This window comes from Poecilia reticulata, linkage group LG14 (assembly GCF_000633615.1).
Source record: "Poecilia reticulata strain Guanapo linkage group LG14, Guppy_female_1.0+MT, whole genome shotgun sequence".
Taxonomy (NCBI): domain Eukaryota; kingdom Metazoa; phylum Chordata; class Actinopteri; order Cyprinodontiformes; family Poeciliidae; genus Poecilia; species Poecilia reticulata.
This window is the reverse complement of record NC_024344.1, coordinates 13,777,556-13,805,004: the sequence shown is the minus strand read 5'-3', so window position 1 is coordinate 13,805,004 and position 27,449 is coordinate 13,777,556. Positions and strand designations below refer to the sequence as shown.

The following is a 27,449-nucleotide window of genomic DNA, read 5'->3' as shown; positions in this document are numbered from 1 at the left end:
TCTGATCACACTCCTCTGCTGTGGACAAACTCAGGGTAACTTCAGCTTTTAATCTGTATTTTAACAATTTATCCTCTCAGGAACAGAATCCAGTTGATCTTTTATATCAGATATTATTCAGTGTTCATCTTTTAAGTTTTATCTTGATGTATTTGTTACAAACTAAAAGAGAAACGTGCTGAATGTTGGTTCTGTTGTAGGTGCAGCGCTGACTATTGAGCCCAACTGGTCGACTTTTTATCATGGAGATTCTGTTACATTTACCTGTGACATGAATGAAGGAAAAGACACTGACTGGTATTACAAGTTAATTAAGAACAATGAAGAATTGTTCTCCTTTCAGTCAGATAAAAGCTTCAGAGTTCAAGGTCTGGATACTGGTTACAGTGGTGAATTTCAGTGCTGTGGTCTCAGGCCGGGCAGCTCATCTCACCCACGGTGCAGTAAAACTGTCACTGTTATTGTCTCAGGTAAGACATGAATATTTTAAAGAGTCACATTTTCATATGACTGTTAGCCGTACAAACATTGTATTTTATTTCATATTTTCAAGCAGCTTTTTTTTGTTGATGAAATAGTGTCTGAAATATGACACATACATAATAACTGTGTTTAATTTTTATAAAGTTAAGTCAGCCACTAGTTAAAAAAGAGCAACAAAAACAAAGGAAATATTATTTACCTTAAGTGAATATACAGACTTGCTTAATTGTATCTTTTCAGAAAAAAGAATGAACTCTTTCATACTACTTAAACAATCTCAAACAAATTATTTTTCTTTTTTCTAAAATGTTTCTATCATAAGCAAAGATGACAAAAAAATCTTTGACAGCTTTTTCACATGTTTACTTATCTGAAAGAAGCATCACTCTTTACAATAAACTTTTAATTGCAGTATTGTATATAAAATCAAATAATATCTGTGTTTTATAACAGCAGATAAACCCAGAGCCAAACTGACAGCAGATTCAACAACTATACCAGTAGGGGGCAGTGTGACACTGAGCTGCTCAGTGGAGCCCTCTGCTGGATGGAAATACAGATGGTACAGAGAGACTTCGGGCTCTTTTGTTGAATTCAGCACAATTAAAGAAGAAAACAGATATATCACTGTGAGACAAGGAGGAATCTACAGGTGTTATGGAGTGAGAAGAAATTCATTATTCTACACTGAACGAAGTGATGACGTCACTATCCAGATAAGCTGTGGGTTTCATCATCTTATTATCTTATTGATCTTTCTTAAACACTGTTTGGTTTATGATGCTTAATGGGGCTGTTGTTAGCACTTGCAACTATCGGGTAATGGATTAGAATCCCAGCCTGAGACCTGTGCATGTAGATTTTACATGTTGCTACATCCATGTGTTCATCTCTCCAGGTACTCTGCTTTCCTCTCACAGTCCAAAAACTTCACTGTTAGGTTAGAGAAACAACATTCAGTTTCTATGCTCCAGTAATCTGGAACAAACTTCCAGAAAACTGCAAAAATGTTGAAACACCGAGTTTCTTTAAATCAGGCTAAAAGCTTCCTTTTAATCAGAATATTTGGAACATTGATCAACATATTTGATGCATATTTGTCTCGTTATTTTTATGATGAACATTTGACAACATCTAATGTTTATTACTGTTTACTGAATGATGTTTGTTTAAATCACTTTGAACTTCCTTGTTTCTGAAATATGCTATACAATTAAACTTTGCTTGACATGGATTACATTACTCTTAAATGTCTTAAATTTTGGATGAATGCTTAGATTTCTGTTAAAACATTAAATGTTGTTTTTAATAATGTTTCCCTTCATATCTGACGTAAACAGTTTCCAACAAGGTTGTTGTGACTCAACAACCAAACTGGCCTCAGATCTTCAGTGGTGAGACGATCACTCTGACATGTGAGGTCCAGGGAGGAGAAACCACTGAGTGGACGTGTGAATGGAAGAGAGATGGGTCAATGATACCAGGAACACACAGTAAAGACTTGATGTTCATTGTCTCTGAGTCCAGCAGTGGAGACTACATGTGTCAGTGTAGAAGAAGAGATGATTCGTTTTCTTCAACAAAGTGGAGTGAAGCCATCAGTCTGTCTGTATCAGGTGAGTTGACATTTGTTAAATATGAAAATGTGGCTGATTTAGTCTATAGCTCAGTTGTCAGTATTAATGCTATACTCACACACATGCACACGCACACACACACAGTGATTCAAACTTTCTATTAGAAAAATGGTTCTCTGTCATATTTACTTTTGTGAAGTCTCACAATAATCACAGGCTGGTTGTTAATCTTTATGGCTTAATGCTGAATAACCACCAGAATAATTCATATTAATGAAGTTGTGTTGCTGACATATTTTCATTTATTTAATTTAATGAGACTGTAACTTGTTTCTTCTTGTACAAATATGTATGTTTTTATTAATTATTGAAAAATTAACCAATTTTAATTCATGTTAACACCAGATAAACCCAGAGCCAAACTGACAGCAGGTTCAACAACTATACCAGTAGGGGGCAGTGTGACACTGAGCTGCTCTGTGGAGCCCTCTGCTGGATGGAAATACAGATGGTTCAGACGGACGTCAGACACTTCAGTTGAATTCAGCAAAAATTTTAAAGAAAACAGTGATATCACTGTGACACAAGGAGGAATCTACAGGTGTGAAGGAGAGAGAGGAAATCCTGCATTCTACAGCCAACCAAGCCATGATGTCACCATAGAGATAATGTGTAAGTTTCTTCTTCAAAACTGCAGAAACTAAAACTATGAAATTAAAAATTCCCATGTGATTTGATTTTTCTTTTCATATGTGATGTTAACAGTTTCCAACCAGGTTGTTGTGACTCGACAACCAAACAGTTCTCAGATGTTCAGTGGTGAGACGATCACTCTGACATGTGAGGTCCAGGGAGGAGAAACCACTGAGTGGACGTGTGAATGGAAGAGAGATGGGTCAATAATACCAGGAACACACAGTAAAGACTGGACTTTCATTGTCTCTGAGTCCAGCAGTGGAGACTACATGTGTCAGTGTAGAAGAAGAGATGACTGGTTTTCTTCAACACAGTGGAGTGAAGCCATCACAGGTGATTTAATTGTTGTCTTTTCTGAACAGATTGTAGGAAGAAAAGCTTTCCTCATATGTTTAATTAAATTAAGTTTCTTATTTGAACAGACCAGAATAAATCTCACTATTCCTCATCTGAATTAAGAATTTTTAGCTGTCGAAAATAAGGAGTAGATTTCTTTTTCCACTTCCTTTAACAAGTTACAATAATGAATCCACAACTGCTATAATTTGTGTTGTAATGTTCACATTGTTCCCAAAGATTTTTTTAATGTATATAAAGAATAAAACTGAAAACATCTAGGAGATAATCAAAAGTTTACTACTGTGTGTTGAACAATTTCGGTCAGATTACACTTCTTTAAAAGTCTTTTTGATTAACTTAGATTAAGTACATCATTGTTGCGATATTTATATGACTCCTAACCGGGGCCGGTTCTAGCCATGGATACATGAGGGGGCAGGCGAAAATGTTACGGGGCGTCATTATGTATATACATATTAGGGGTTGATAGACTTCATATATTTTAAGGTGAACTATAAAATGATAAAAGTCGAGTAGGAGTCGACTCCTCGCAGTGATGTCATAGAAACGTAAGTGAACTTCACATCAACTTACAGGCTGTATTATATTCACAGTAAATATTGTCAAAAAAGCCTTTTAAGTCTATTATGCAGGAATAAGCGTATAAGAAACAGAACATCATCCCATACTTCTTCTTCAGCAGCGGATTAAAGTCTGAAAAGTTGCACAAAGTCAGGTGTGACTTTTTTTCCCCTCGAACACCGGCTACTGATGATATGCTGGACAGTTGCAAATAGTCAAATTATCACACTGACCAGTGACACAATGGTGCTTTTGGTTTGTCCATCACAAACCAAAAGCCTTATTTTAACTGAACCAAAACACAGCAGCACGACATGCTAAGATTGTTGTTGTCAAGGGAACGTAACTGACCTACTACCAGCTCCCTCGATATTTTTTTTTTTTAATTGAAACTTTTTACTTACCTGTGAAACTTTGGGTCTTGTTTTGTAGCTGTAGTGTTAGCAAAACATTGTGCTCCTTTCGTGCACATTTAAGATTTAGACAACTTGACAGATAAGGTCGCCATCGTTGACAAGCAGGTTGGCTAGCAGGTTGGCTAGCAGGGAGCGGGATCTCGTTCGCATTAGGCTCGTTTGAATACTGAATGCTGATTGGCTGTTTACTAGCGGCTGAGGGGTTTCAGCTGCAGCCTGACTGCAGACAGACAGACAGACAGACAGGAGAAGACCGCAGCCTGTTCAGCACGGTGCGCAGCAGAACCTCGGATAAAGGAGATGTTCCGTTATTTGTGGCAAGTTTCAATGGAGGAGGCAAGACGTTTGTTTGAGGGGGCACTGCCCCCTTTTGCCCCAGCCTATAGCCGGCCCCGACTCTGTCCTGGTCTGAGGTGTGAGGGTAGATTTCATATCCACAGAAATCTTGTAAAACATCCAGACTGCATCTGTTAGTGTCCACAGACTGAATGCAGCAGGATTTCCTTTTAATAACATTAATATTAACCAAAGTTCATATTAGGTTGTTATGAGATCATCACCTCTCATACAATTACATATTTTATCAATATGGATGTATAGATTTTTTTAAACAAAATTCAAATAAAAAATGTTTTATATTTTTATATCACACACATACRCACGCACGCACACACACACACATTTTAAAACCTACATCTTCTTGGTGACTTTTCATTAATGATATGATCACCACTATCTGATTGACCTGTTTTTTTTAAATAATACAGATAATGTAAATTGGAAATGCAAACAACTTATATGAATTTGATTATTTTGCTGTTTCCAGTAAACTTGAGTAATTAAACTTTACATAACTTGTTCTTGGAGCTGGAATAGCAAACAAAAGTATAGTATTAATTTTTTATGTTTTTCATTTTGTTTGTTTGGTTCAGTCAACTTTATTTCATATCAAAAGGCTGAACGTCCCATAAGCTTATTTCCATTATTTTCTTGGTTGTGTTGCAGATGTCACAGCCACAGTTTTTTTTTATAGTTTAAATCAAATAGAAATAATGTATTTTCTGATAAATAAAAATATTTAGCTGTTTGGAAATTCCATTTGTGTTTCAGCCTCTATCTATGTTATATAACTGCTTTCAAATAAAGACTAAACAATGAATTAATCAAGTAAGTCAGAAAAAAATAAACTAATAATTAATAATGTTATTTGTTCAAACAGATAAAATCTTTCAGAATTTATGTGTTTAAAGTTGGAAATAAAATTTTTTCAAGAAATCAGAGAATGCTGTGATTAATTCTGTTTCCATTTTAACGTTTCTTATTTCCAGTCATTGTGTCCAGTTCTTCACATCTTGTGCTGCTGATCGTTGGACCAGTTGTTGGATTTATTCTCATTATTCTCCTCATCTTTTGCTTCTGCAGTCGGTCCAAGGGTGAGAGTTTTTTTTTGTTTTGTTTAAATAATTAAGCACACTTTGATTTTATAACACAAAGTGTTATAAAGAGAAAGAAGAACAATTTTTCAATCAATGTAACAGCAAATGTCTTTTTTCACAGGTTTATTCTGCTCCAGGTCAGTTGTTCACATCTTGTTTTTTTATTTAAGTATTAAATTCACTGATTATATTTTATTTGTCATGTTGTAGATGTAAGGCCTCAGAGAGCAGCAGAAATGATGGAGTCAACCAGACTGGCGGTCATGAAGATGGCTCTCCTCCTCAGGGTTAGAACTGCTACAAGTTTTTAGCGATAACATTTTATTACTTTTAGCTAAAGACCCTATTGTGTTCACATTTTTCTTAGACTTTTGTTTATTTTACCTTCTTTCTATGATCTTATACATATATATCGCTATTGAATCTTGTTTCATTTTTACATAAAGTGAAACATATTTGGCAAGAAAAAATAAGCAGATAAATGATACAAACAGCAGTAAATCAGTTTATTGTCTGAAAAATTACATTAGTTTCTTCTAACTTATGTACATATTGGTTTTATTTCTGGTTTGTTTGTTGTAGATGCTCACTTTATAATCAGCCAAACATGGAACAACTGTGTTATTTAATGAGAATCAGTCACTGATAAATGATCCAGATATAGTTCAGCTGCAGATGAATCCAGAATGAACTGATATCTGTTGAGTTAAATAGTTATATCCAAACACAAACAATGTATAATGTAAGCAAATAGCTGGCACTGGTTTTAGGTTTTTGATTTTTATTTCATTTATCATGTGATGATCTCACCATGAAGGCCTCAAGATCCACAGAATGGTGCTGTTTCTTTTAAAGTAAAAACAGGGAGCTGTCAGGCTTGGCTCTGAAAAGTTTCCTCAGGTCAACATGGAGTTGAAATCATGCTATGCCATGATTAGCATCTGCATATCATCACCAGTAGAAAATGATAGATCAGACTCAGAGTTGAAGGCTGTTAATTTGTCTGGTTGATGATTTCAGTGTTTTCTGTTCCAGGCGTCACTGCAACATATGCTGAGATCAACCACCAGGCTAAATCCAATAGAAAGAACAAAGGTAAAGACATATTGTTGTTGTTGTTGTTGTGTATTATCATAATTAATGTGCATTATCATCTTCATGTTGACAGAAAGACGAAGTCCTGCAGCCACAGATAAAACGGTTTATTCTGGCATCAGATCAGGAGCAGCTCTGGACGTCGACTCTGCCATGTAGGCTGCAGGAAGTTTTGGTTTATAACAGGATTTATGATACGGATTACGCTCATAACATTCTTATGTGTCTTCAAAAACCTTGTATCAGCTGAACAAACAAACACTGTCTGAAACTGAAGTAGATGAAATAAATATCATACACACTCAGAAGTGTGAAGAGAAATGCTTTGCAAAATTCATGATAGACAGGCAGTACTGTACATACTTTTAATATAATTGATCTGGAGATCCAGAGTGTTGCCAATATTTCAAATGTGGTCCATTGCTGTTCTGTTACATAGATGAATCAATTTTATTTCTTATTTTTGCTTTAACTTCCTAAATTAGTTTTTATATAGTCAAGTTCAATTTTACATGAGTGATGATACCTTGCATACTGAATACATTTTTGAGTTGAGCAAAATAGTACGGAGCCCTCCAGGGGACATGGGGGATTTTTTTCCTTTTGCGTTCCCTCGCAAAAGGTTTTGCGTTTCCTCGCAATAATCTACTGATCAGTTCATGCGGCATAATTGACACTGTAAGTCTTTCTCAGAAATAGTCCAAATAGTTTGGATGTATTTTTATTTCTTTCCTACTTACTTAGTTTCTGTTTATATCATAGGTTTGTTGTGCCTTTCTATACTAAAGAAAAAGATATAAAACGTCTGCTATTTCACAACGAGATATTAACATTCATGGAAAAACCTTACATAACATTGTATTAAAGCAGAAAGTACGGCGGCCACCGTAAGAAAGACTTACAGTGTCAATTATGCCGCATGAACTGATCAGTAGATCATTGCGAGGAAATGCAAAAGAAAAAAATTTCCCATATCCCCTGGAGGGCTCCGTACTTTACTAAATCAAATATTCTCCTACATTTTTAAATTAACTTGTAAATATAAAATTCTCATCTGTTTTTTGCAATGTCACTTTTGTCTTTTTGACACAAGCAATGCTGTTGATTTGTCTCTGTATTTCATTTATTAAATACTCTGTAGCTTTTTAAATGCTTAGCATGTATTCATTGAAAATAATCTGTTACATATCAAATATATCATGTGGTTGTCAAATATAATTTAGTCGACTGCCCACTAAAAACTTAATATGACAACGATTACAGTTGCATTCATGTGTATTAAGCTTCTCAACTTTTATTTTGCAACTGAATTGTTTAGTTAGAAGTTAGGATATCTTTTTTATATGTAATCAATGCTCTTTTTACAATTCTTTATACAATAAATCTGATATTCAAATTCAAAATAATCCAGATTGCATTTATTACCCATATGCAGTTGGATTTTTTCTTTTCTTTTTAAAGATGATTCATAATCAGTCATCCCTCTGTAGGTTTACTTTAAACCTCATTAACTGGCCCATATTGTGGTACAAAAACACAACAAAAAGTTCACAAATAAGTGTTAGATAATTTCAATTTGGGTGTTTCAGGTATTTATTATTGAGTAGGAATTGCAGGAGGTGAGACACAAAAACATCCTGCTACAGATGATGAGAATAACTTATACACTGGCACCAAAGCTAAACTACTACAGATATTCTTAAACAGATTTTTCATGTTTATGGGATTCCTACCTAATTGGTGCAATACTTATGCTTCTCCAGCAGATGTTTAGGTTACTTGATTAAAATTGAAAAAGGAAAGGGCTTTTTAAACAAGACCATCAGTCATTGGATCATCTTTTGTTTTTCTCCACATGTTCTTCTACTTTAACCCATTTATCCCAGTTTTCTTCCTGCAAAATAAGTACATGCATTTCAGTCCTTAGACCTCCCTAACACTTCCCTAGCACATAATATTTAAGAAATTTTACATTTTATATTGGTTTATGTTAGTGAAAATCTAAGTTTTGTAGTCTGAAGCAATTGCTGCCAGGGGGAAACTGCGTAGTCTAATTTACACAAATCTGACCTGTTTACACTATAAAGCTAAGAAAAACAATAACATGCATAACCTGTTATAACAAGACATGGTAACAAGTATCTTCAGATCTGTTTTAGATACTTGAAGATTCAATACCAACTCATGCAGATGACACTGTTTAAATGTGCCAAGAGACCTTTAACATCATTTGGTCATTTGATCAATGATTCAAAGTCAGGTGAAAATGTTATGCACAATCGTGCATCCTACTGGAATTCCCCCTGTTCCTTCAGACCAAGTTTTACATTTGGCCGTATCCTAATCCAGTTTCTGAACCCAGCAGTGGAAACTACAATCTTTGAAGGGTTATCAGGCCGTTTCCAAGCTCACCATTCTGAAGCATCCAATTTTTTCACAAGTGGATGTCTCTGAAAATGTACTCCAAGATTAGGTCGTCTAATATTGATAGAAATGGTATCAAACACAAGAACAAATATCTCAGAGAATACATTGGTGTTAAAGTTACATTACAAGAACCAAAAAAAGCAAAAGGAAAGATAAGCCAAAAAGTCATTTCTCTCTGGTAGCACAACTTAGCTTCAGTCAAGATGAACTGTGTAGCTTCTTGTACAGTGTTCTTTGGTTAGATGAGTACAAATGTTTATGTATAATGTACAGTACAGACCAAAAGTTTGGACACATCTTTTCATTCAAAGAGTTTTCTTCATTTTCATGACTATAAAAATTATAAATTCACACTGAAGGCATCAAAACTATGGATTAACACATGTGGAATTATATACTTTACAAAAATGTGTGAAACAACTGAAAATATGTCTTATTTTCTAGGTACTTCAAAGTAGCCACCTTAAGCTTTGATTACTGCTTCACACACTCTTGGCATTCTCTTGATGAGCTTCAAGAGGTCGTCACCTGAAATGGTCTTCCAACAGTCTTAAAGGAGTTCCCAGAGATGCTTAGCACTTGTTGGCCCTTTTGTCTTCACTCTGCGGTCCAGCTCACCCCAAACCATCTCGATTGGGTTCAGGTCCGGTGACTGTGGAGGCCAGGTCATCTGGCGTAGCACCCCATCACTCTCCTTCTTGGTCAAATAGCCCTTACACAGCCTGGAGGTGTGTTTGGGGTCATTGTCTTGTTGAAAAATAAATGATGGTCCAACTAAACGCAAACCGGATGGAATAGCATGCCGCTGCAAGATGCTGTGGTAGCCATGCTGGTTCAGTATGCCTTCAATTTTGAATAAATCCCCAACAGTGTCACCAGCAAAGCACCCCCACATCATCACACCTCCTCCTCCATGCTTCACGGTGGGAACCAGGCATGTAGAGTCCATCCATTCACCTTTTCTGCGTCTCACAAAGACATGGTGGTTGGAACCAAAGATCACAAATTTGGACTCATCAGACCAAAGCACAGATTTCCACTGGTCTAATGTYCATTCCTTGTGTTCTTTAGCCCAAACAAGTCTCTTCTGCTTGTTGCCTGTCCTTAGCAGTGGTTTCCTAGCAACTATTCTTCCATAAAGGCCTGATTCACAGGCCTTTATGGCCTGTGAATCAGGCCAGTTGTTGCAGAGATTTGTCTGCTGCTAGAACTCTGTGTGGCATTGACATGGTCTCTAATCTGAGCTGCTAACCTGCGATTTCTGAGGCTGGTGACTCGGATGAACTTATCCTCCGCAGCAGAAGTGACTCTTGGTCTTCCTTTCCTGGGGCGGTCCTCATATGAGGCAGTTTCTTTGTAGTGCAGTTTTTGCGACTGCACTTGGGGACACTTTCAAAGTTTTAGCAATTTTTCAGACTGACTGACCTTCATTTCTTAAAGTAATGATGGCCACTCGTTTTTCTTTACTTAGCTGCTTTTGTCTTGCCATAATACAAATTCTAACACTCTATTCAGTAGGACTATCAGCTGTGTGTCCACCTGACTTCTGCACAACACAACTGATGGTCCCAACCCCATTTATAAGACAAGAAATCCCACTTATTAACCTGACAGAGCACAACCTGTAAAGTGAAAACCATTTCAGGTGACTACCTCTTGAAACTCATCAAGAGAATGCAGAGTGTGTGCAAAGCAGTAATCACAGCAAAAGGTTGCTACTTTGAAGAAACTAGAATATAAGGCGTATTTTGAGTTGTTTTACACTTTTTTGTGTAGCACATATTTCCACATGTGTTAATTCATAGTTTTGATGCCTTCAGTGTGAATCTACAATGTCAATAGTCATGAAAATAAAGGAAACGCATTGAATGAGTGTGTCCAAACTTTCGGTCTGTACTGTATAATACACAACACCATGTTTGGGCAAAACTAGACACAGTGTATCAACAGCTTGCTTTCCAGACAAGCTGTGATTAAGTCAATTACAACTCTGTAAACCACAGTTTTCTATCGGTCTGACTGTCAACAGCCTGACAAAACATGAAGTCTACTTTGTTTTTCTCTCTTCTTCTACCTTTTCTTAAAGAAATGTTTATGAGGCCCGCTGTTTGTTGTTAGTTTAAATTATTACCTGAATTTATTTTCATTAATGATTGTTAATGTCTAACACATAAAACTTGAGAACTGAAACCAAGCGCTCCGTCTTTCTTTAGCCCCGCCTTCGCATCACTGGACAGGAAGCATCAGTGGCATAAGGTGGGTGTTTGAAATCAAATCAGACAAAATTTCATATAGTCATAAAACATACATCTTGATTCCCACCTTTCTTTGTCTCTACAGACATTACAACCTCCCTCTTCTGAAAAACTGAAGATAAAGCAGAACAACATTGCTTGGTCTGAATTTCAAAATGGGGAAGACGATGCGCTATGCACTGGGCTTATTGTGTAAGTAGATCACTCTTTTGTTTTGATAGGTCAAATCAATGGGATAAACCTTATGTTGGATTTCAGTCCACAGAAATCTTCTCCTTGATTTTTAAAAAAATTTCTTTTCAGCTTCTGTTCTATTTATCTTTTTAGTTTGACGTATGCATTTCTTAATGTTTCCTGTGCTGTACTTAATGGAATGCAAAAAATGTTAAGAACATATAACGTGATTTGGAGAAGTTACGTATAACTATCAGTCAAACTCAGGGACATTTCATAGATATTTAGATGTAGCATTGTCAACATGTCTCAAACGTTTAATCAACAAACAAACAAAAGTAATGAAAAAAAGGTGTTATGAAGCAAAGGGTGCAATTTATTACTCGGAATAAAAAAAATATATTTTTAGTAGCGGTGGGAGTGAATTTCCAGAAACTGTGCAGGATATTTTTAAGATGTTTTCTGACTCAAAATCAAGATGCAAAGTTTCTCAGGAAAATGCAGAAGTGCGAAATGATCTCATCAGGCAGAGAAAAAAAAAATAGCTTAACCAGCTGACGTCATGCTGATGAACAAAAAAGAGAGATCTTCTCTATAATATTTAATATTCACAAAGTTTTCATTTTTTTGTAGTACTGAATATACTCCGTTGGGGTGGACAAGCTCAAGGTAAGTCAGTGTTCCTTGTTGTTCGTATTGTGTCATTTCACACTCAGCCTCCCCTGAGATCTCACAGCTTTATTGGTCAACATTTACACGTGTTAAATGTTTGTGTTGTAGACGTCGTGCTGACAGCTGAGCCCAACTGGTCCACGTTTTATTTGGGAGAGTCTATTAACTTCAGGTGTTACGTGAACGGAGGAGAAGGGACTAACTGGGAATACCAAGTTACCAGGAGGAGTCAAGACACTTTTCCCTACGACTCACAGAAAAGCTACACGTTAGAAGATCTGAAGATAACTGAATTCCAGTGCTCTGCTCGCAGGAGAGGAGTCTGTAAAAAGAGCAAAACTATCTCTTTGACTGTTTTAGGTAAGGTTAAAGGGATTTTTACATATGATTCTGGTTTATTAATAATCCAATTACTATGTGAAAACATGTGCAAGATTAAATTGCACATGTTTTCACATAGTACAAATTGCACATGTTTTCACAAATATATATATATATAAACTTCTTTTTTTTTCATAACAGCGGAGAAACCCAGAGCTGCACTGACAGCAGGTTCAACAACCATACCAGTAGGGGGCAGTGTGACACTGAGATGCTTGATAGAGAGCTCCGTTGGATGGAAATACAGATGGTTCAGACAGATCTCAAGCACCTCTGAAGAAATCAGCACAGGTAATGAAGAAAACAGAGTTATCACTGTGAGACAAGGAGGAATCTACTGGTGTGAAGGGCAGAGAGGAAATCCCCCATTCTTCAGCCAACCAAGCTATGATGTCATCATTGAGAAAACCTGTGAGTTTTGTTCTTGAAAACACTTACCATACCGTAAGAAATTAAGTCAACTTAATCTATTTAATCGATGCTTCTCATGTGACTTTATGTTTTTGTTCAAATACAATTCATATTATTATTCTGTGAACAGTATCCAACAAGGTTGTTGTGGGCTGTCAGCCAAATGAGCCCTATATCTTCGTTGGTGAGACGATCACTCTGACCTGTGAGGTCCAGGGAGGAGAAAACACTGAGTGGACGTGTAAATGGTTTAGATCTGGGTCAGTCATACGCAGGATATACAGTAAAGACTGGACTTTCATTGTCTCTGAGTCCAGCAGTGGAGACTACATGTGTCAGTGTAGAAGAAGAGATGACTGGTTTTCTGTAACAAGGCTGAGTGAAGTCATCACTCTGTCTGTAGCAGGTAAGTTAGGTTTGTTGTTTTTTTTCTACCTCTAGAATAATTTTAAAAAACAATTTAATCTCAAACAGCATTTTGAAAATCTTGTTCAAAATTGGCCAAATTAGAAAATGAATGAATATTTTCTTAAATGTTAATAGATATTATACAATTCTTACACATGGTAATCTGTCAAAAACCATTTGTTTTTTTTACTTGAAAACTGTTTTTTTCTTGAAAAATGTAATTGCTTTCAATACAATTTTCTCAATCAATCAATCAATCAATCAATCAATCAATCAATCAATCAATCAATCAATCAATCAATCAATCAATCAATCAATCAATCAATCAATCAATCAATCAATCAATCAATCAATCAATTAAATTTTATTTGTATAGCACATTTCAGCAGCAAAGCATTTCAAAGTGCTTTACATAATTAAAATAAAAACAGCATGTGACATTGAATAAACAGTGAGAAAGAGAAAAAAGATTTTGAAAAAGATTAAAAAAAGATAAAAACATTAAAACCCGCACCCCTTTTAGGACTTCAGTTAAATGTCGTTTAACTGGGACTCTAACCCTCGTTTAACTGGGAGTGTAACCCTCTGGGACTTTAGTCAAAAACCCCATTTGACAAGGACTCCAACCTCTAGGTTTTTAGTTGAAACACCGTCAACTCGGACTCTAAACCCCCTTAGGACTTTAGTTAAATGTCATTTAACTGGGACATTTTCCGGGGGGCTTTACATCATTAGAACGTATAAAAAGTAAAGATAAAAACATTAATAAACAGTGAGAAAGAGAAAGAGATTTTGAAAAAAGATTTTAAAAAGATAAAAACATTAAAACCTGTACCCCTTTTAGGACTTCAATTAAATGACTTCTCACATGACTTCTAGTTTCTTTCTATCTGATGCTAACAGTTTTCAACAAGGTTGTTGTGTCTCGACACCCAAACTGGTCTAAGATGTTCAGGGGTGAGACGATCACTCTGACATGTGAGGTCCAGGGAGGAGAAACCACTGAGTGGACGTGTGGATGGAGGAGAGATGGGTCAGTTATACACTGGACAAATAGTAAAGACTGGACTTTCAAAGCTCTTCCATCCAGTAGTGGGGACTACATATGTCAGTGTAGAAGAAGAGATGACTGGTATTCTCCAACAATGTGGTGGAGTAAAGCCATTAAACTGTCTGTTGCAGGTAAGTTATGTTAGTTGTGTATTTTGACAGTTGCCGTAAAAAACAAGGTTGCTTGTAAAACGGTGGCAGGAGTTGTGTAGCAGAACTTACGATCTTCTTAAGACCTTAATACTTCTCCTATAGTTGTAAATGTCTTCCACACAGACTGTGTTGGGGAAATCCCTGCACCAACTGGGGATTTGGGATTTATTAGACCTACCAGCCCTTGTCCCTGTTCTGCTCACCAAGGTCTTTGTATTTAGAAACCTTCTTCTCATATACCTCTGTCTTCAAATAGGACAGTCAGTTCAATTAGGATGATATTCTTTGACTCCTCCGACCACAAAAATACATGGGGCATCAACAACAAAGGGGAAGAGTAGTCTCTTATCCCAGAATTGTGCTCTTTGCAGAAGGCTCAGCTTAGGATAGATTTAATCTGGATGTTGAGTAGGCCCTTGCCAAACCTCTATTTTAATTGTGGTGAGCCAATCAAAGGTGGACTTGCTGGTGGGCTTTGGATCATTGCCCTCCTGCTTAAGCCCAATAGATTTGAGCCTGAGGCCAAAGACTGATGGTTAGATCTTCTGTCTTTCTGCTTTTACCTTTCTGCAAGTTAGCCAGGTCCTGGACTAGAAGACCAACCTAAAACAATTACTGTGTCATCATCATGGTGGTTTTGCACGGCATTCTTTATCCAAAATGTTGTGTTAGACGTACTTCAAATGTAACAGGAAACGTTCTAAAAGTTAAGAAGATGTTCTTAAAAATCTGGTCAATCTGGGAATGTTTCATCAGCAAATTTGAGATGGTCATTTACTCCTTTTGAGGCAATCTTTATTTATATTTCTCTGAAAGATGCTTTGAAATTAAAATGTGCTTCCTTGTGTATTTATTTAGTCATTTGTTGTCAGTATTTGGTCTCAGAACTCTCTCTCATACATGCTATTTATTTTTATGTAATAACAGGTAAACCAAAGGTCCAGTTGAGTGCTAACAGCATGGAGATACCAGGCAGCGTAACTCTGACCTGCTCAGTGACTCCATCATCAATTGGCTGGAAATATTACTGGTACAGAGATGAGAAATCTGCTGAGCCGCTGACGACACAAAAACCTGTTTTCTCTCCTAATGAACTGATGAGCGTCTCGGAGAAAAGCCTGTACTGGTGCAGAGGAGGAAGAGGAGAACCAGAGTACTACACAGACTACAGTGATCCAATCACAATCAGTAATAATGGTGAGTTTAACTAGACTTTGTTTCTAAGTCAAAAGTGGTACTGTTTGTGTTCTTGTGTTAATTTAAATAGTTTACAAAAACAATTTCTAATGTGTTTTTTTTAATAAACAAAATCACAACTTAACAAGTCCATGTTAGTCCCATTGAATTAAAAGTAAACTTGTTTATTGTATTTTTGTTATAATGCATCTTCTCGTGCAACCTTTGAGAGGAACAAGAGAAACAGTGAGGATGATTATGAAGTCATGTCTGTAAACAGTGAATGTTGTCATAATGTTCTGTTTTTTTCCCAGTGACCGTTTCCGATCCTGACAGCTTTTCACTTCATCTGTTGTTGATCGTTGGACCAGTTAGTGGAGTTGTTCTCATTATCCTCCTGCTCTTTTGGTGGCGCTACAAATGGCCCATGGGTGAGAATATTTTTTTTCTCATCTTAATGCTTCTTAACTTCTTCCATGCACGTGAGTTTTGAAATAGAGTTAATAAATTTAATTCTGTTGTCAATAATCCAAATGCCTTTGTCATCTTCCCCAGGTTTGTGCTGCATCAGGTGGGTATGAAATATCTGCATTCTCTCATCTCGGTCACAAACTTTTCTTTCTTTGTTAAATTGAATCCACTTTAATATTTTTAGGTTGTTTCAGTCTGAAAGCAGCAGCCAGAGGCCGACCACTGATCATGAAAGTGATTACAACTCTATGCTGCATGGTTAGTCACACAATAAACGTAACATTAACTTGTAATTTTTTTTTCTTCATGTTGATGCAGCTTCATTAATGTGTTAAAATTTGTGTCAATGTGAAAATCAAGCTAATTATCACCACCATAACTGCAGAATGAACATACCATATGTTCATTATATAGGCCCAATAGCCTATATATAGGCAAAGAAAATATATTTTTAATTTTATATAACTTTAATCATGTCTGATTATTTCTTTTTTATTTACCGTAGGCACCACATCTCTGTATGAGACGATCCGTAACCGTGGAGTCACTGGAAACGGTAAAGTATTAAAACAACCAAGTTATTAAAGGTGACTGATTACATGTGAATCAGATCAAACACCAGCTGTCAAATACTCAGAGCGATGTCAAACTATTTAAAAATATGAGGTGGTTAATAGCAAAATGCTCAGGAGATTTTGCAACACTAACTTATGTTTTCTATGTATTCTTTGCAATTTCAACAGAGAGGCCTCCTCATCCAGAAGAAGGTTCTGTTTACGTTAATGTGAGACCAGATGATTACAGCTGAAGGTCAGATAAACACCTGACTTGGTTAGATTGTCACTTATGTTTTTATTTTTTGTTTATTATTAAGTGGATGTTAATCATAAACATCCACGTTTAGGTATTCTACTTAAAGTTGTATTATTATGTCATGAACTCGTGACTGTATCCCATTTGTCTTTGTTCTGTAAAAACACTTTCTGATTCTGACAATGATAACTATTTTGTTTTTTTATTATTATTATTAAAATATCATGTCACTCTGGTTTCTGACTTAGACTCTGGTGAAGGCTATATAATATCCTCATTTAGTTTAAGTCTATTACCCAATATGTTTCTATTCGACAGTTAAACACACTTTTCATTAGTTTTAATCAGCACCTGTTTCCAATACACATATTTTGAAAGCATTACTGAAAGTATTAGGATGTGAAATATATGATCTGTGTTTGCAGGAAACTGGAGTCCAGAAGCAACAGATGCTCCGGTTTGTTCTACATCAAGAAAAGTGTGGACAACACTGCCGCCCTGCAGGCTGCTGCTTTACTCTGCAAGTCTTTGACTCGTCTGATGAGTTTTCATATTTTTATTGTTTGTTGTGTTGATTATTGTATTTCCCCTGATTTAAGATGCATAGTTGTTTTAATGTTGATGTAGCTCTGCAATGATCAAATATGTTAATCACATGTTATAGATAAGTTAAAAATCCATAAATTGAAAGTTTGTAAGATTCCAGTGAGATAAAACAAAAGATAAACATTGCAAACACCTTTGTTACCCATAGAGCAACAATTATTGCATGTCATAATTGCAATTAATTAATTGCTTCAGACTTTCAGCTTCAGTCTGAAAGTCTGAAGCTTTCAGACTTTTGCTATGTTTGTAATAAGTAGAAGTCTGCCACACAGTTTGACTGTTGGTGCCTGTATTCAATGAAACGTGCATATGTACAAATGTGTAAAACATTAATAAATTATATAGTATCAACAATTCATAGACACTGATGGTGTTCAGGTTGTGCTTTGGTTGCTGCTTTGGTGGCAGTGAATTCTAAAATATGAGAATGAGGCCTCTGGAGCATTTCCCAGAAACCCATCAGCCAGAAGACCTTCAGACTCCAAACTAGTGGAAATGCGTTTCAGTCCATAACACCGAAACACATTTGTACCACAGATCAGCTATGCTCTCCAGCTTTAACCTAACATGTTTTTAGACCAGAGGGAAAACCTCAAATGCACCAGAAGAGCTTACAAACTCCAGAGAAAAGCACCTCATACTAAAGCCCCCCCCCAATTATACTCCACACACTGCAAATTTATAAGAGAAGAAAAAAAATATTGTTTAGACTGAAAACTCAATGATTTCTTTCATAGGTTAAAATTTGTTTGTATTTTTTGACCTGTTAGTATCACCTAGTGGTTAATGTTGGTATTCCAGGTCTGTTAGAAACAGGAAGGCCCATATTTAGACTGTGTCAATGCAACATGCAGAGCGGCATGACAGTCCAACCTTCCTGTTTGCTGCAGCTCAAATTGTTTGTTGTTTTATGTTATTCATTACCATCTTTGTTAGTTTAAAAGTTTTGGGGAAACGTTGACCATTTTCACATTAAGATACTCTATTAATATGCCATGACGTGAATTGTTTTTATTTGGTATCTGCTCACTGTACATATATATTCGAAGTTGATACCTGTCTTTACTTTTTTCTTCCATAACTGCACCTGGTATTTCAGAATTCATGTATCATTTTTTACCTTTTTTTTGCACTTCCATCGGAGGTCACTGACTCTGGTGTTTTTGTTTGACCGTCAAGAGCTGAATCTAAAGAGCACAGGTGCTTCTCACACTAAACTTTTTTTCAGCTGCTTTTTGCACCTTTCTAAATGCAGAACTACTTCACATCCTTCCCAGTGTCACTGATCTCTTTTCCATCTGTGGTCTTATGTGACAGGTGAGATCATTCTATCACTTGTTTTTAGAGACAAAAGGTAATTATAAAAATAGTCCCAAGTGTTGGCTTCTCAGGCACTAGAAACCACGTGCTGCTTTAGCTCAAAACAACTAACTCAACTTTATCTAAATGCTACAATTGAATCTGTTGAATTGTAGCAAAACTGGAAGCAAAAACATTGATGTTTTTGCTTCCAGTCGTTCCTGGAGGGAGAGATTCATCCTCAGGTCAGATTTCAAATAAACGGTCAGACGATCAAAAAAACAAAACAAAAAAAAACTGAGACTTTAAAGACTTATATAAGCTTTATATATATTTGAATTTCTTCAAAGTCTAAAAGAAGATAATATCTGCTTACATTTAATATACGTGTGTTGTTCATCCACTTTTATTTATTCATTTATTGCCGCTGATGCGTGAAACGTTTGTTATTTTAAGCCAACCTTCTGGACAGGAAAAGTCCCTGCGGTTTGTAGCAGAAACAAAGTTCACAGTGATGTCAGTGTTAGTAAATTAAGACCTAATGACTTCAGTCTGAGGTGATCTGTTTATTTAAAGCATTTGCAAATTGTCCCCTCATAAAAGAAAAAGAAAATTGACCAAAGAGGTCAAACTGGCGTGAAGCGAGGATGGGGAGCATCTCAGTTTCTGTGCTGGGCTTCTTGTGTAAGTCATTACTTTCTGTGTTTGGACGGTGAAAATGGAGAAAATTATTTCAAACAAATTGAGATTGATGTTTAATTAGAAAAACAAGCTTTCTATTGCACGTCTTTCCTGTTGTCATAGTTTTCTTTCTCCTTTAAATATTTAAAGGAAATTTAAATTTCCTTTAAATTTCTCCTTAAAAATTATTTGTCGTCAGATATTTAAATATTTGTCGGCATTTGCAGACACGGCAATCTGCAAATGCCGTGTTGGATTTGCAGATTTGCAAATCCAACACGGCAAAATGATCCAAAATGGTGCTGATTATTACAAAAATGGAGCAAACTTGAATTGGAAATTACATACAGTGTGAATTTTGCGTTGCAAGCCTGAAAATGTTCCGTCTTCAGATTCAGAGTCAGGGTATCAAGTACTTGAAGTGCAGTTTAGTCTCGTAATTCACAAAATTAACTGACTTTTTCTGACAAAACAAAAATAATCCTGAATGTTGTCTTCAAAAGAAATGTATGCATCTGTTAAGCAGAACAACAGAGTCAATGGTAAATTTGTGGATGGGGCAGACTTTTATTTTATCTTAACTTCTATAGTGTTTAATGTTTATAATGTTAAGATTTCAACCTTTATTTCAGTGCTGAGCAAATTTTTCTGCTATGGACAAACTCAAGGTAACTGGACAGCTTTTCATCTTCATTTTAATGATGTATCTCCATTTTTTTTTCATCATATTCTGTTTATGTACCAATTTTTGTTTCTATTAACAGTAGAAAGACCCACGGCCACAATGGCAACAGGTCCTACAACCATACCAGTAGGGGGCAGTGTGACACTGAGCTGCTCAGTGGAGCCCTCTGCTGGATGGAAATACAGATGGTTCAGACAGACTTCAGACACAACTGAAGTTCAAATCAGAACAAATAATGAAGAAAACAGAAAAATCACTGTGACACAAGGAGGAATCTACAGGTGTGAAGGAATGAGAGAAAATCCAGAATCCTACAGTGAGTCAAGTGACGAGGTCACTGTCCAGATAAGCTGTACGTTTAATCATTTTATTCACACTGTACAATTATATATTTTTCTTGAACATTGTTTGCCTTTGTCCTGTTGGTTTTTAATAGTTCTGTTTGTTTTCCTACTGTTCATATCTTATAACAGTTTCCAACAAGGTTGTTGCGACTCAGCAACCAAACCGGCCTCAGCTGTTCAGTGGTGAGACGACCACTCTGACATGTGAGGTCCAGGGAGGAGAAACCACTGAGTGGATGTGTGAATGGAGGAGACCTGGGTTGGCTACTCACAGGGAAAATGGTAAAGACTTGTCTCTCAGACTCTCTGACTCCAGTAGTGGAGACTACATGTGTCGTTGTAGGAGAAGAGACGACTGGTATTCGTCAACAAAGTGGAGTGAAGCCATCACTCTCTCTGTATCAGGTGAGTTATGTTTATTGTTTTTTGAGAGTTGGGCTGAAGCAAAAGTAAGCAAATTTGTTTTATGCTCTGTGAGGAGAACTGAAGCAACTCTAAATGACTGCTAACTGCTAACCTACCAGCAGGGGGCTCCAGGAGAGCCTTAGATAGTTGCTGTAGACAGATTTTACAAAACAAAGGTACCATAAATCTTATATAGTGTAGTCTACTATAAAGATGTCATCAGACTGAGAAAAAATAAAAACATTTTACAAAGCTTGTTTAAAAGAAAACAGATGTAAATATTTCTATTCATCTGAAATATTCATGAGAAGTGGCTCAGATGATTTTAACTATCTACGAATGGAAAAAACATGTAGTTTTAGCTCTGTGTCATGTCTGACACCTACTCTCTATATATACAAAACCACACATATTTCCATCTCACCCTCCCAAACTTAAACCAAATTCTCTCCCTCACATAATTTCTTCTGAGTGATTGTGTCATGTTCTGAAAACCTACAAAGTACATTACTCTGTGCTTCTTATTTTTCAGTACTTTTGATGTTTTTAGAATTTTCTATTTTATCAGTGACCTTTTGTCTCCAACTCTTCATAATTACATCATGTACTCTGGCCAAAGCAAAGTCACATTATGTTTTGGGCTGTGACCTGCTTTTACTAAAATATCTTTTTCTTGGCAGCTTTTGACAAAGTCTCACAAAAAGCCCAGGCAGGTGCTCATCTTGACCCTATGGTTGAAGAGCTGCACAACAAAATTCTCAGCCTTTACTCTGTTAATGGTTTTGTACATATAAACTTAATCTGATAGAAACCTAATTTAACAACAAACGTTTATTATAAAGTTTACCAATTTTCCTTTTTATCATCTACAGACAAACCCAGAGCCAGACTGACAGCAGGTTCAACAACCATACCAGTAGGGGGCAGTGTGACACTGAGCTGCTCAGTGGAGCCCTCTGCTGGATGGAAATACAGATGGTTGAGGCGGACCTCAGGCTCTTTTGTTGATTTCAGCACAAATAAAGAAGAAAACAGAGATATCACTGTGAGACAAGGAGGAATCTACATGTGTATGGGAATGAGAGAAAAAACATATTTCTACAGTGATTCAAGTGACGAGGTCACTATCAAGATAAACTGTAAGTTCAATCATTTTAATTACTTTGTAACAATTGTTTTCTTGAACATTGCTTGCAAAGGTACAAAAGCAACTAACATTACATGTTTTAATGACAACTCTGTCCATCTGGGAACAGTTTCCAACAAGGTCTTTGTGACTCGACAACCAAACCGGCCTCAGATCTTCAGTGATGAGACGATCACTCTGTCATGTGAGGTCCAGGGAGGAGAAACCACTGAGTGGATGTGTGAATGGAAGAGAGATGGGTCAGTTATACACAGGACATACAGTAAAGACTGGACTTTCATTGTCTCTAAGTCCAGCAGTGGAGACTACATGTGTCAGTGTGAACCCAGAGATGACTGGTTTTCTTCAACAAAGTGGAGTGAAGCCATCAGTCTGTCTGTATCAGGTGAGCTATGTTAATTGTGTTTTGACAGTTGGGTTGAAGCAAAAGTAAACAAAACAACAAACGAGCAGGGAGACCTATTGGACTTATACAGATCCAGTAATAGTCGTATTCAATAAATTAGATTATGTGATCAGGCTTGTTTTTCAGATTAAAAGTATCTGTTCACAATAACATTTAAGCAGATGCCCAGTAAAAGCGGTGACAGAGCATGTGAACAATACAAGAGTCAATTCAACAACATCAAAGTGTAAAATACATTCCTATGGTGTGAAGTCTTGGTGTAAATATTCATAATTAAATTTTTTTTTTTTGAATTTACTCATTACACTGTAACTTCTCAAGCATGAAAGGAAATGCATTCTTTTTGAGTTAAACACTATAAGCCAGTGTTACTGAAAATTCTCCAAACCGAGTGTAAAACATATTATGTAATTATATACTATTTTACTATAAACCTATTCAACATATATACTATTTGAAATCAACAATAACTAAAAATATTTACTCAAAATATTTCTCAGATTAAACTTAAGATAAAATATTTGTAGGACAAAATACATCTTTCACGTTTTATCAATTTATAAAGTTATTTTACAGAAATAAGTTTAGCCAGAAATAGCATGCTATTCAGTGGACATTGGTGGTGACGGAGGTAGGAGTTCACCCTGCAGTTGGTGGACCGTTGGTTTGATTCCCAGTCTGCCCGCCCTCGTTGTTTGTGTCTCTGGGTGGGACACTTCACCATGTTGGGCTGATGGTTCAAAACTACAGCCTCTCTTCTGTCAGACTGCTGTAGCTTGTCATTTTGCACTATTACATATTAACTAGAATAACACTTGGAAAAGCAACACTGGAACTGTTATGAATCTCCATAGAGACACACAAAATCAAGTTTATTCTTTAACTCAATTTAACTGTAATTGGAGCAAAATCAACTCTGAAAAGTTCAAACTTATAGCAGAGGACTGGATACTTAGTCTATGCATCACTATGCCTAGATGAAACCTGTGGGCTACAAATGTTAAAGTCCTTGTGTCAAGACACTCCTGAACGAGAAACACTAGAAGTGTCTCACCTGGGCTACGGGAAATAAGAGAATCGGACTGTTGCTGTGCGACACAAAGTCTTCTTCTCAGAAGAAAGTAAAGTTTCTGTTCATTTGGGTTTGGATTTTTGTTGTCCATAAGTCATATTTGTCAAGATTATAAGAAACAAATACAAACAAATAAGAAACAAATTATAAGAAGCAAATGCTTTAAATATTTTTCTGTGCATATAACTAACCTATATAATATATCAGATTCACTTCCTGAAATGAGTGACAAACTATAAATTTTTTTAATGATATTTCAACCATTTAGGCCAGTGGTGCCCAAAGTTAGTCCTCGGGGGGCCGGCATCCTGCATGTTTTAGTTCTCTCCATGGTTTAACACACCTGGATCAAATGATGGTTCATTAGAGGGCCATCATTTGTCCTGTGTATAGAAGGCTCCCTGGTGGTGGGAGCCAAAAAGGATGTTGCTACCACCAGGGAGAAAACTAAAACATGCAAGATGAGGACCCTTAAGGACCAACTTTGGCTACCACTGGTTTAGGCAGTAAATGTAAGCTTAATTTTATGATAAAATGACAGTAAAAAAAACTATTAAACCAAATTTTGACCAATGTACCAATATATATTTTCAATTACACCAGCAAAACCCAGAGCCAAACTGACACAACGTTCAACAACCATACCAGTAGGGGGCAGTGTGACACTGAGCTGCTCAGTGGAGCCCTCTGCTGGATGGAAATACAGATGGTTCAGACGGACCTCAGGCTCTTTTGTTGAATTCAGCACAAATAAAGAAGAAAACAGAGATATCGATGTGAGACAAGGAGGAATCTACATGTGTATGGGAATGAGAGAAAAAACATATTTCTACAGTGATTCAAGTGACGAGGTCACTATCAAGATAAACTGTAAGTTCAATCATTTTAATTACTTTGTAACAATTGTTTTCTTGAACATTGCTTGCAAAGGTACAAAAGCAACTAACATTATATGTTTTAATGACAACTCTGTCCATCTGGGAACAGTTTCCAACAAGGTCTTTGTGACACGACAACCAAATCGGCCTCAGATCTTCAGTGGTGAGTCGATCACTCTGTCATGTGAGGTCCAGGGAGGAGAAACCACTGAGTGGACGTGTGAATGGAAGAGAGATGGGTCAGTTATACACAGGACATACAGTAAAGACTGGACTTTCATTGTCTCTGAGTCCAGCAGTGCAGACTACATGTGTCAGTGTGAACCCAGAGATGACTGGTTTTCTTCAACACAGTGGAGTGAAGCCATCAGTCTGTCTGTATCAAGTGAGTCATCAATATTTTGTCTAATCTGTGGGAAATTGCACACTCCTGTATCTGTTGGCCAAAAAAAAATCTGAAGTCTATTTCTCTGTACATACAATTGATATTGCTTTCTGACAGAAATAGGACCAGGAACAGCAAGTCTCAGAACTTTTAACCAAAGTTTGACGGTTAGTGAATGATATTTTTGTCCTTTTCTTTGATGTGAACTCACTAACAGGTAAACCAAAGGCCCAGTTGAATAGTAATAGCAGAGAGATACCAGCAGGAGGCAGTGTGACACTGACCTGTACAGTGGACGCATCATCATCTGGTTGGAAATATTTCTGGTACAAAGAACGAGACTCCTCTGAACTTCTCACCGGAGGAGAAGCTGATTTCCCTTCAAATGGACAAATGAGCGTCTCAGAGGAAGGACTGTACTGGTGCAGAGGAGGAAGAGGAGAACCAGTTTACTACACAGACTACAGTGTTAGAATCAGCATCACTAAGAATGGTGAGCTTAACATGACTCGATTCTGATACAAAAAGAAAAAAAAGAGAAGTAAATATATTGTATATATTGTATTTTAATATCTTCTTTATTATTTAAAGCATTTGGGAGGAGCAAGGTATCAACTTATTGTACCAGTGTGTTCAAGTTTAAAGTAACACTTTGGAATAAAGAGAATGACCTTGTAAAATCTGCAGCTAAGTTGCTTTTCTTTTTTCTTTTTTTTAATGTTTCTTGTTTCCAGTAACTGTGTCCAGTTCTGCAAGCTCTTCATTTCCTGTGATGTTTATTATTGGACCAGTTGTTGGAATCGTTCTCATCATTCTCCTGCTCTTGTTGTGGCGCTACAGACTGTCAAAGGGTGAGATATTTTTCTTCTGATACCGGATCAGATTGGTTCTTAACGTTATTAATTAATCAAACACAATTTTTATTTTTAGCATTGAAATGCACTACATAAATTTACTGACTGCATTTTTTTTTAATCTTTCCCAGATTTGTCCTGTCTCAGGTCTGTAACATCTGGCTTCTCATCTTAAACATGAACTCTTAGTCCTTTCTGTCATTCTTGAATGTAATCCACTTTAGCATTTTTAGGTCGTTCCAGTCTGACAGCAGCAGCCAGATGCCGGCCACCAATCATGGAGCAAACGAGTCTGAAAGTCACTACCGCTCTCTGCTGCATGGTTAGTCACAGAGTAAAATAAAACAGCATTTTCTTAACTTAATTATTCATAATTAATGTTTTGTCATTTCTTTGTTGTGAGGCATCTTCATAACAGAGGAAAATGACACAATAGAGCTCATTCTGTCTGACAAACACAAAACAGGGTGAAACTAGTGAAATGTGTTTGTGCTAAACGTCATCGTTACATCAGCATTAATATCCACTATGATTATATTTCTGCTTCTTAGTTTAACAAAATGCAGCCAAGTCATGAGTTGGTTTAATGAATTTAATTCAGTTTAAAGTTGTTGTTTTTTTTGTAAGAGTTTTTTGGCTCTAGTGGCCTTTATTTGATAGTTAATTGACAGGAAAGTGGGTAATGAGAGAAGGGGGAAGACATGCAGCAAGGGTTGCCAAGGCTGGGAATCGAACCTGCGACAGCTACGTCGAGGGTTAAGGCCTCCATATGTGGGTTGTGCTTAACCCCGGCGCCACCACAGCACAACCCAGCAAGTAAAGTTATTTAATTGTCAGTAAACAGTAACTGACAACTTTCCTCTTATAAGCAGCCAAATAAAGATAATGTAAAGGAGAATTAAATAAACCTTGAAATTTCATGTAACTGCATACAAATAAGAAACAGAAATCAGAACTTTTTATTTATTTATTTTTTTTACATTTATTATGTACCATAGGCACCACTTCTATCTATCACATTATCCGTCCGGGTGAAGCCGCTGGAAATGGTAATGTATATATTTTACTACAGAGTTAGAACAACTGTTATTAGAGGATATATGATGTAAAATTCTGAAATATTTCCATTACAGATGTTGTTGTGAAATATGCAAAGAGAAGAGGTAAATAACTGAAAAAGAAATGAAGCAGAACAAAATGAGTATTTCTCAATATCAATTAATTCTTTTCTCCATATTCTTGTTTTAACAGAGAGACCTCGTCCAGAGGAAAGTTGTGTTTATGTCAATGTGATGCCAAAAATTAACAGCTCAGCCTGAAGGTCATATGACAAATCATTCCTGCTACATTCATTCCTGCCATATTTAGAAGTTCTTCTTACATTTCTGATTTTTGTTATGAATTTACTACCGTATCCAACCTGTCTTCATTCTCTAACAAAATTTACTGACAGTAATCACATTGCTGCGTTTAAAAAAAGAATCATGTGACCTGCCTTGTAGGCTGCATGCTCTGCTGGTTTATTCTGCACTGTAATCTAATCTAATAACTCAAATATTTGTATTTTAAATTGCAATGATTATTTTATTTCGGCAGCTTTAAGATTCTTGAGTTGATTAAATCCAGTTATATCTCTGCAACAGTCACTTGTTATCAAGATTCACAAAATGAA

At 36.4% G+C, this 27,449-nt stretch overlaps 2 protein-coding genes across 2 annotated transcripts in view; both read left to right on the top strand.

The window, feature by feature from the left end:
• LOC103476160 (uncharacterized) overlaps nt 1-27,449 on the top strand; it is a 44,257-nt gene extending 16,808 nt beyond the window's left edge. The window contains exons 14-29 of the mRNA XM_017308513.1: nt 15-35; nt 201-470; nt 937-1,206; nt 1,824-2,099; nt 2,466-2,732; nt 2,826-3,069; nt 22,536-22,567; nt 24,264-24,530; nt 24,648-24,923; nt 25,141-25,416; nt 25,658-25,774; nt 25,909-25,924; nt 26,002-26,099; nt 26,776-26,826; nt 26,911-26,940; nt 27,029-27,449. Of these exons, the coding sequence (XP_017164002.1) occupies nt 15-35; nt 201-470; nt 937-1,206; nt 1,824-2,099; nt 2,466-2,732; nt 2,826-3,069; nt 22,536-22,567; nt 24,264-24,530; nt 24,648-24,923; nt 25,141-25,416; nt 25,658-25,774; nt 25,909-25,924; nt 26,002-26,099; nt 26,776-26,826; nt 26,911-26,940; nt 27,029-27,096 (2,579 nt within the window). The 3' untranslated portion in view covers nt 27,097-27,449. The remainder of the gene's footprint in view (nt 1-14; nt 36-200; nt 471-936; nt 1,207-1,823; nt 2,100-2,465; nt 2,733-2,825; nt 3,070-22,535; nt 22,568-24,263; nt 24,531-24,647; nt 24,924-25,140; nt 25,417-25,657; nt 25,775-25,908; nt 25,925-26,001; nt 26,100-26,775; nt 26,827-26,910; nt 26,941-27,028) is intronic.
• Nucleotides 11,267-17,968, top strand: LOC103476159 (B-cell receptor CD22-like). Its single transcript, XM_017308596.1, has 14 exons — nt 11,267-11,307; nt 11,392-11,498; nt 12,114-12,149; nt 12,261-12,512; nt 12,675-12,944; nt 13,075-13,350; nt 14,256-14,534; nt 15,483-15,752; nt 16,046-16,162; nt 16,287-16,302; nt 16,387-16,460; nt 16,708-16,758; nt 16,946-17,012; nt 17,441-17,968. The coding sequence occupies exons 2-13, from the start codon at nt 11,462-11,464 to the stop codon at nt 17,008-17,010; spliced, it is 1,743 nt and encodes a 580-aa protein (XP_017164085.1). The 5' UTR covers nt 11,267-11,307; nt 11,392-11,461; the 3' UTR covers nt 17,011-17,012; nt 17,441-17,968.